This window comes from Austrofundulus limnaeus, unplaced genomic scaffold, assembly GCF_001266775.1.
Source record: "Austrofundulus limnaeus strain Quisiro unplaced genomic scaffold, Austrofundulus_limnaeus-1.0 Scaffold438, whole genome shotgun sequence".
NCBI lineage: Eukaryota > Metazoa > Chordata > Actinopteri > Cyprinodontiformes > Rivulidae > Austrofundulus > Austrofundulus limnaeus.
In genome coordinates this window covers 122,626-133,046 of record NW_013952840.1, presented here as the reverse complement: position 1 = coordinate 133,046, position 10,421 = coordinate 122,626, and the positions used below count along the sequence as shown (strand labels likewise).

At 40.4% G+C, this 10,421-nt stretch overlaps 1 protein-coding gene across 1 annotated transcript in view; it reads left to right on the top strand.

Annotated features, from left to right (window-relative positions):
- lrif1 (ligand dependent nuclear receptor interacting factor 1) overlaps window positions 1-4,210 on the top strand; it is a 4,808-nt gene extending 598 nt beyond the window's left edge. Inside the window, exons 2-3 of the mRNA XM_014024739.1 lie at window positions 476-1,670; window positions 3,462-4,210. Of these exons, the coding sequence (XP_013880193.1) occupies window positions 476-1,670; window positions 3,462-4,145 (1,879 nt within the window). The 3' untranslated portion in view covers window positions 4,146-4,210. The remainder of the gene's footprint in view (window positions 1-475; window positions 1,671-3,461) is intronic.
- Window positions 4,211-10,421: the final 6,211 nt, after the last annotated feature.

Here is a 10,421-nt window from a genome sequence, read left to right as displayed (position 1 = left end):
CTTTTGTATTTATATTACAATACATGATTCAAACAAACAAATAGTGGACTCACTCAGTTCTGCTAATCCGCTAACAGTGGAACTAGCTTCTTCTCTTTTTATTTATTTATTTTATTTATGTTATTATTTTTTGCTAACTTTGGAAACCATTAATGGACTGGTTAGCTTCCACTAAATTATGATCAGCCAGTTTTAAGTCCACTAAAAAATTCACAGGTGGAAAAACTTCTATTTTGGTGCCATTTATCCTGAGTTAGCATGTAGCATCTTTAGCAGCTAAACTTCAAACTAAGAGCATCAAAAAGAAATAAAACAACTTAACCCTGCTAAACCTTGTTTAGCGTTAGCATAGCTCAGATTCCTGTTTAATGGATTAGTGTTTAGTGAAGCTAACTGTTTGGTTAGCGGTTCCCACCACTGGGAGTCAGCGTTATTTACCAGCAGCGCTAACTCTCGTTACGTTTCTGTGTTTCAGTAGGACCAGCGTGTTCTACCAGGCGATGCCGGCTGTTGGAGCTGATGGAAAGAACATCATGAAGCTGATYCCGGTCAAACGGGTCAACGGACAGTTTTATCAGTCTGAGTCGCCACAAAGAGACGTCTCCATCTACAACCACGTCTCACCTGTTCACACGGCTCATAAGAGCGCCGTGACGCTGCCGAACAATCATCAGTTCAKCAGGAAGCAGGTTTCTGCTGCGAACGCCTCGTCCAATCAGGTCCATCCTGCWCATCGGGACTCAGAGGGTCCGCCTCAGCAGCAGGGGCCCAGTTTAACAGCCAGACTTCCTCAGGCCSTGGTCCCTTCACCGGGACCGCCGCATCAGCTTCCTGTGACGGTGAAATCTCCAGCCCTCCCCAGAGGACAGTTCCTGAAGACGCCCCCCAACGCACCGGTCCAGAGAGTCCCGGCGTCCCAACTGTCCCCGGAAATCAAAGACCAGGTCTTTACGTCTTCCAGCAGCTCCGCCTCGCCGACGGTGGTCTACGTGTCCCCCGTAACCACMGTGGATCCAGGTGCGCCCGGACCACCCGAACGCCCGTCGAACACCAAGACAGGTGGGTCCCCTTCCACCGGAGCCAAACCACGGCTGAAACTGGTCCCCAAGTTCTCAGCCAGACCCCACAGTCCCATCAGGTGGGTGTTAGAAGGAGCGGAGGGTCCTCCGTCGCAGACCCCTCACAGACAGACAGAAAACGCTCTGGTGGTCTTCGACGGGAGGGTTTTCTTTGTGGCCAATAAGAACGGCTTGTCCTTAAAGTCCACCGCAGCGGGACAAACCGCCATCCCCCCATCCCCCGACCCCCCGGCGCCTCCAGCAAGTCGGGACAGGCGAGGTCCGAGCGACTCGCAGGATGTGATCGACCTGTGCGGCGACGACGACGACGCTCAGAAGGACACGCCCCCGCAAGCTCCGCGCCCCCGTCCGGACGAGGACAACGTCATCTTCGTCTCGTACATCCCTCCGAAACCCGACTCCGTACGGACGGTCCCGCCCGAGGTCCCGGCTCAGGGAGAYGGGGGACAGCGGGGGACGCTGGTCTGCAGAGAGACGGATCTTTGTCGTCCAGCTGGGAGACAGCGCAGCGTCCCAGACYTGCAGCTGGACACGCAGACAGGAAGTCCTGCAGGTCCCAGCAGAGAGGAGGAGTCTGCTCAAACAGCACCGGTGAGACCACTTCCTGTTCCCAGGTTCTGTTGTTGTTTTTTTCTACAGGATGATCAGGAGTGTTTGTYATAAAACATCTAAACCAGAGATTCTTAACGCWTGTGGGCCGTGAGCGCCACSTTGAGGGCCTCAAACGAACAACAGTTTTTAACGTTGGGCCACAGAGGGTCGTGGGACGATTTTGAATAAKGTGCAATACACTTTCTCACCACTAGTAGCAGTAGTGTGCCACTCAGATGTTTAACAACTTTTTAATATGTAGAAGAAGAACCTTAGAAACCTGCTGAGAATGGAAACTTATTTTAAATGAAAAGTAGAAGCAAAAATGAAAGTAACTCATCAAAAAACACCAAAGTTTGTCTCTAATATGAAGAGCAGCTTATTGTTCTACAATGCATTATTTTAAAAGGTCAAAACATGATCAAATACAGTTACAGATACAGCTATATTTTAATTTGCAGTTTAAATTAATTTTTGAAGTTTATTTTTAAACATTTTAATGTATTTTAAAGAAAATTTAAACTTGTCAAAAAGCTGTTGTTACTGTTATTGTTCATCACTAATATGAAGAGCAGCTTCTGATTACAAAAGTTTAAAAAGGATTTATTTTCATTTGCAATTTATCAAATTTATTTTTACAGTTTTTTATTTGAACCATTTACATTTTGATTGTATTTATTTCATGACCACAATTTTATTTATTTAATTGTCTATTTTTGTTGTTGTTTATGTTAAAAATATATATTTTTGTGCTGATAAGCCTGAGTGGTCTGTTGACTGACCTTTTGTTTAAATAATTATGTGCAGGTTACATTATAAAATAATCATGCCTTGTGATTATTTGACAGGAGTTTTACTTTTTAACTGTAAGTGTATTTAATTTAGTTATGTTAGTTATGATAGTTTAGTTATGATGTAAATACAATAAAAGTTAAACCAAGATTTAGAATAATTATCATGTTGATCCATATGGTAATGTCTGACTGGGCCTCGTGCCTCTTTATGTTCAGATTGGGCCCCGAGGTCAAAAAGGTTAAGAAGCCCTGGTTTAAAGCTTCCAGTTAATTTACAGTTAAAGATAATTAAACTGATCTGATCTTTACCAGCCTCTAAAATGATTCAAAAACACACAACAAAGTTATTATTTATTAAACATAGAAAGAGCCATAAAAATTATCACTAGAAAACACTWCAGTCACCCATCAAATATATTATTTTATCAGGTGAAATTATTAAAGTTCTATGAGTTGATTGATTATAATATTTTACAGGTTATAAGGCTCATAAATGTATATTACCTTTAAACAACCAATTAAGTTTTGTTAAGAGAGAAAGTTGTTATAATCTGAACAGGGTGGAGATGTTTGAGGGAGCGATATACTGAGGTCAAAAATGATCAATGTTTGTGTTTAAGACAATGATAAAAGTCACTTTGTTAAAGAAATATGAAACAATATAATGTGTATTAATACAAAATATTGGTCAACAAGGATTTGAGGTTTTTGTTTAGTTTTTCTTGTTTTGTAGATTATTATTGTTTAAAAATGTAATTTTGGGAGCAAAGATGCTCTGATACGAGTTTTTTTCTTCTTTCTGCCGCCTTTCATTTTATTTATTTGTATTTTTATTGTATATAAATTTGTTATTTTTAAAGAAATTAATAAAGTTAAAAAAATAAAAGAAATGTTTTCAGAAACTGTTGGTGCCAATCTTCGTTTCAGATTTAAAACATAAAACCACAGATCTTTGTCGACCCGCCTCAGTCTGACTTAAATCTGTTTTTATTTGCAGAAGTCTGAACTTCCTGCTCCCAGCCGGACGTCTCCAGCAGCACCAGAACCGGGTCAGAGGTCGGACCCCCAGCTGAGGAAGATGTTTGGGATCACAGCTGAGGTGAAGATTTACCTGCAGCAGGTGGACGGAGCAGCAGCAGCCGGCTGTGTCTCTGCACACTCCAAAACCCCGTCCCCCCGGGACTACTGCGGTCCAGGTGGACTTCCTGGACTTTCCAAACCGAACCCAGAACCTCCGTCGTCCCTGGAGAGCTGCCGCTCTRCTCTGAGGCGGTCCTCTGAAGCTCAGGCTGTGATTGGTTACATGGAACCAATAGATGAAGACATCTCCGATGAAAGCGAGGCCCGGTCCAAACCCAAGACCAAACCCGTCCCAGCGGAGACGCAGACGTGCGTGGACACCAGGAGGGTGGGGAGGACCAGGAAGCGCACCCTGTGTCCCTGCTGCGTCCCCGTCGCTCTCCATCCCGCCGTCAAGTTGGGCCTCCGGCTGGAGGAGCTGGAGGGGTGGACGTTCGTCTCAGAGCAGACGGCGAGACGAGCGGGACGGACTAAAGCGTCCAGGAAAGACGGACGGACGTCTGCAAAGGTCCGCTACAAGAACTGCAAGATCCACAAAGACCCGGGAGGACACGGTTTGTCCTCGACGTCTGTGGACTCATTCAAAACAAWTTCAGGGTAAAAAAAACTGACCTGATGAACTGTGGGGATAGAATTTAATAAACAAAATTATCTTTCAGAACAAAAGTCCCCACTTCCTGTTTTATTTTGAAAAGTCTGTAAAGACTGGATTTGATTTTAAAGTTACCCAATATGTCAAAAAGAAACAATCAGTAGGTCCTCTGCATGGTTCTTCTTTAGTGAAACGTTTCGTCTCTCCTCCAAGAGACTTCTTCAGTCTGATGAGTTTCAGGTGAACTCAGCCTTATAAGCTCCGCCTCCATCTGGTGGACAAACAGGTTAGTCACATGCAAAAGAGGACCATCGGCTAACAATAGGCTTGACTGGTTCTATTGTTCATAGAGGGTCATGTGTCCCATCACCTGACTTACTGGTTTGGATGCTGTGGTTCTAATGCTACGTTTACACCAAACGCGCCTCCATAAATCTCAAAACGCACGCATCTCGACGCTGGAGAGACGCATTTGATGTGAACGTATACTCACTTCTTTAGACGCTCGAGGGGAGGAGCCTTCTAAACCGTAGTTTTGATAACTTACCAAACGCCGACTTCCTCACTAATCGTCCTCCAGGTAAAGTCCCTTTTATTTCTATCACGATAACGGACACCTAAATGATCGGACTATCTCTTATTTTGCCTCCAAATTTTTGTATTTTGAAAGGAAAATCTAAAGAACGACTCAAATGTCTTTTGTTTATATTGTTGGAAAATTTGTGTTTTTTAAATGCAAATTATTTTCCGTATTTTTCAAACTCTATTTTAGTTTTAATCACCTTTTATAAACTATAATCCCTAAACTAATTTATAATTAGTTTACCACGAAGTTAACAAAAAAAAAACTATTTTGATGTTTTCCCAGCAGTATTTCCTGTTCTCCATGTTTTATTGAATGTTTACAGAAAATGACTTCTAAGATCAAACCCTGAAATGTTCACGTGCCTTCATCGAATGACTGAAACTTTACCTCCGAGATGTTTGTGTTTAAGTTGATGTTTTTAGAGCTCTACGTTTTATTTTATAAAGAACATCATATTAACATGTCGTTTTGTTCACATTTAGTTTTGTTTCTAAACGTTTTAGTTTCAAAATAAATACTAACAAACCTTTACTGACCTCAGTGTTCTGTAAGAAAACATTTGTTCACAAAAATTGAGAAAGTAAAAGTCAAAGTACTTTTACACACTCTCTAAGAAATAAACTGTTGAATTTACTGAACCAAACTGGTTCCACTAAACCAGGTTAACTGAGCGATATATGTTTATTCTTTGCTCAGTTTACTCAACTAGGCTCAGTGGAGCCAGTTAACATGACTTTAAATAAATTCAACTCTTCATTATTTTAGAACAGAAATTTCTTTCATGATGAGTTCAGATTATATTTAATTTATAACTAACTAGGTGTTAAATCTTAAAGAAGTAAAAATATMATTTTTAGCTTTAAAATGTAACAAAGCAAAAGTAAAAGTAGCTGTTTAAAAATAGTTGGTAAAATTTAGGGCTGTCAAATTAAAAGTTTTAATCTTTTAATTCCAAGGTAGCTGTGAATTAATCACGATTAATCTTAAACTTAATATAAAACTTTTGTAAAATTAATTACTTGAGTTATTACTCCTACATACTACTACTACTACTACAGTACTACATGAGGAACGGAAGATGGATACTAAGGTCACAGTTGTCAGCAAAACATAAATAAAATAAGCCATAAGAAGACAAAAAGAAAAAAAAACTACATAATGTGTTACACATGGAGGTTATTATTTATTTATTTAACCTTTATTCATCCAGGTAAACAGTTTGAGAACCACTTCTCATTTACAAACATCACCTGGCACTGAGTGCATTGTAAATGTAGGGGTTTTGGGTATATTCTAAAATGGATAATTTGTGAATTATTTAAATACGCAAATTATCTGACCTCGAGGCACCACGTTCGTAATTTGATCAAAAATTAACCCAGGTAAGAGACAAAAACCTGTAACTTTATTGTAATCAGTCTCACAATAAATGTACCCAAAATGGTTTGATGAGCCCTTGTCCTTATCAGAACCAATAATACTTTATCAAAACACAAAAGTGAGATTAACTTATGTTGGCACGTTCTCCACGGGCCATTTATTTACAGATTAAATGTATTTACAACTATGGCGAGTGATGAGTGATGACATGTTGAACCAGGTAAAACAGAGTTTGCAATCACAAGTGAATAAAAAAACAAACAAACAAATAAAACAAACCCTGAGAGGTGAGTTTGACGTTTGGAGWGAGGTGAGTTTTGCTTTTAGCTGGTTTTTAACTAAGGGGGTCCTAGTTAAATTAGGGAGAAAAATYGTTTAGTTTATCAAATCTCATACAAAGATCAGAATCAAATTACGTCTGAGCACCTGTGTGTCACCAGGACAAATGTTCACTTTTACCCTTTTGTTCTGCTGATGGCGGTACCAGAAGTAGGCGTCGGCTGACCGAAGGATCTCAGGTTATGTTCCCCAAAGAACTGCTTCAGTGTGGTGGCCGGTCGGACACTCAGGGTGTCTGTTCAGCTGCTGGTCCTTCAGTCAGAAAGGTGGGTGCTGAGCTGGTGACAACAGGGTCCGGTCCTCCCCAGGCGGCTGCAAAACTTCTTAATTTGATTTCAACTTTGTAGAGAAAAACAAACTAAAAACGACACATGAATTACAATTAGCTTATTTAACTTCTATAAAATCAAACTCAGATGTTGAGTCGATATTAAACGTTGGCTGTTCGTTCAACCAGCAGGAGATGCAGAAGGACCACCATCCTGCCCAGCCCATGGGGAGGGGCTGGCAGGATGGGCCTCTGCTGAGCTTCTGGAAAACTGTTTCTGACTTCTGATGTTGAAAAACTCTCTCTCTGTCTTCTTCTGTCCTTGTCTTCTAAGAAATTGGGAGTGTGCTAAGCTTTTTAAAACCTCTGTCATGGGCGGAGTCAAGGTTTTAGTTGGCCAATAAAAATGTTACACCTTATACAGGAAATGTTTTTTAACAAATCAAACCTAATTTGGAGGGAAAACTTTACTTCAGGACAAAGAAAAAGGGAGTGTTTTAGTTTAATTATCTTGCATCTAGTTAAAGGGAGAGACATCTGCTTRCCTCAGTAAAATAAGTGTCACAATTATTAAAATTCAAGTCCTAAGTTTCTAAGGATTAAATCATGGAATAAAACACACATCATCTTCAGGAAAACATTTCATCAAAACAATTAACACCACAATTCACACACCTATTGAATGGTTAACTAAGCAAAACTTAGTAGATCCTTTATGGTCTTTTTAATTCTTACCTGAAAAATGGATTAGATGACATTTTTTGCAATAAGACAGGAAACATTAGATACACAGATTCCTTTATCTTTTCTCCTTTTTTTCACATTTAATGAAGAATGTAGGTCCTTTGTTCTCAGTCACGCCGAACAGTGGTTAAAGGCATTTATGATCCCTTTGAAGAGGAACCAACAGACAGTCCTGTGCTTATGAGGGATGGAAGCAACAGAACTTGTGGGGTTTGGAACAGGAATGTGGCATTTCTTATCTATTAACAGTAAGGCGTCAGGACGTCTGGTGGGGGTTTGTGTAAGAGATGTTAATTAGAGCCACAAAGGAAGTTCCACGCAAAAGTCTTTGGAAAATAGTCTGAAGTCAAAGTGGAGGTTTTTCTTCCTTCCTGAGCCGTTGTCACAGGAACAAGTGAAATCTWATCAGAAATGATTATTTATATGCAAGAAAATGCTACACAATATACAAACCTACATATTCAGCCAGAGTAAAGTGATTGTAAATTTTAATCGTGATTAAAAAAATTTTAATCTATGCCCATGCAGCACTAAAATTAATCAGTTAACTCGATTAATTTCACAGCCCTAGTAAAATTACAAATGCTCAAAAAAACTACTTAAGTACTGTAACAATGTAAATGTCCTTAGTTACTACAAATCTCTGGTAATGATAGTAAAATAATGATTTACTGACTGTTTATGTAGTTTAAAAAAGAACAATGACTCATAAAAATTATTGTGAAAATGTAAACATTTATTGACTTCATATGTTGTGCAGCAACTTCCTGTCTCAAGTTATGACTAATATTAATCTCTATATTTAAAATATATATGTGCTTCCTGCAAGGTTCAACCAAGCTGYCCCCCAGCTTCTTCAAACTGGGGTTACAGAAGATGAGTCTATGATTGGAAGGCTGCTGGTTCAACTCCCCGAACCAACCAGCCCCACTGAACCCCTCAGCTGCTCCCCAGGAGCTGGAATTGTCCACGTGTGTTCACATGTGCCATGGGTAAAATGCAGAGAATTCATTTCCCCTCTATTTAATAAATTAAATTAAATAAAAAAACATCCATCTGACCGATCACACCTCGGGCCAACTACACCCACAAAGATAGAAACTACTTCGTGACTGCAGAGACCCCCTTCTCAAAAAAAGCCCAACTTTATTAAACTTGTTTTGTAGTTTACCCCCGAGGAAGAGAAAACAGGACTGACTTTTACATTCAAGCATGATTAAATCTAAACCAGAAGACTTTAGTGTTTGGTGTTTACATGTAGGAAACAGTGAAACCACACAAACACTTGTCTTCTATGAATTATACAACATTATGAATTAATCTGTTTTTATTTGCTTAATGATAAAAGGTAGGGAGCGTCTGCCGCACAGACAGAAACAGGAAGTGAGAACTGAAAGCTCTGCCTCCCATTCTATTTTTAGAAACTCCAGGAACCACAAGTAAACCTGCAGTCTGAGAGCCAAGGGCTCAGTCAGAGCTTCACCTTTCAACTTAACCACTTCTTAAAAACAACCGATCAAAGCAACGCCTTCTTCTGAAGACAGAACTCCAGTCCATCCAGGTTCCACCCTACCACCAGTCCTGTAAAAACTCAGATATTTAAACTCCTCCAGACCTGTCCCTGAACCGGAACCAAAGGAGACATTTTGTCTGGTTGAGAAAAATACACAATGTGGTTATTCCCAACATGGAAGTTCTACACATCACACACACTTACATTAAACTCTGCAACTGTGTAGTTTCACTTCAGCGTGAACTCTGCTGCTTTTTATTCCTCATCTCAGTACTAGCAGTCGTTTCTCCTCCATGATGGACTTTTATGTGTTTGTTTAAATTAGAGTTTTGCCTAAACCTTTGTTCACAAAACAAACAAATAAACGGTTTCTGACCTGTGTGGATTCTCATGTGTTTCTTTAAATCAGACTTTTGAATAAACCTCTGTGCACAAAGCTCACAAGCGTAGGGTTTCTGTCCCGTGTGAACACTCATGTGAGTGTTTAAATTTGTCTTTTGGCCAAATCTTTGCCCACAAACATCACATTCAAACGGTTTCTGTCCCATGTGGATCTTCTTGTGCCTGTTCAGATTTGTCCGCTGATTAAACTTTTGTCCACAAACATCACATTCAAACGGTTTCCTTCCTGTGTGGATATTCATGTGCGTGTTCAGATTTGACTTTTGGATGAATTTCAGTCCACAGAGCTCACATGTAAATGGTTTCTCTCCTGTGTGAACTCTCGTGTGAATGTTTAAATTTGTCTTTTGGTTAAAAGTCTGTTCACAAACATCACATTTGAATGGTTTCTCTCCAGTGTGAACTCTGGTGTGTCTGATTAGTTTTGTTTTACTTTGAAATATTTTACTACAATCATTACAGCTGAACAGTTTGTTGACAGAGTTTCCACCTGACTCAGGAGCTCTGCTCTCCTTCCAGTCTTTGTTTCTGTCTTCAGTTGTAGACCCAGAGTCTGATAAGAGTCTCACATGATTGTCTCCATCCTCATCCTCTTCTTCATCCTCACTGACTTCATTCACTGAGGAGCTGGAAGTGTCTCCATGAGGATTTAGACCTGAGTTCCTGCAGGTTTCTGCTCCTCCATCAGCTTCTCCAGTCATCAGGTCAGCTGAGCTGCTGGTTGGAACGTCTCTGTTTTCCACTTGGTGCTGATGAAGCTGTGAGGACAGAGGCTCCTCCTCATCATCCTCACTCTTCAGAGGAAACACCACGATCACGTTGAGCTGCTCTTCCTCCACACTGTCCCAGAGCTCCTCCTCTTCCTCCTTTATGTGGAGGGGCTCTGGGTCCTGCTGGTCCACACCAGGACTCTGGTCTTCAGGAGCTTCCTCTTTAATCTGCACTGTGTGCTGAACATCTGCAGGGAACAGAGGAACACAAACATTATGGACAATAAAAGCTTTTATATTCACACAAACATCACTCCTGTTGCTGCTGAGTTCACTGAAAACA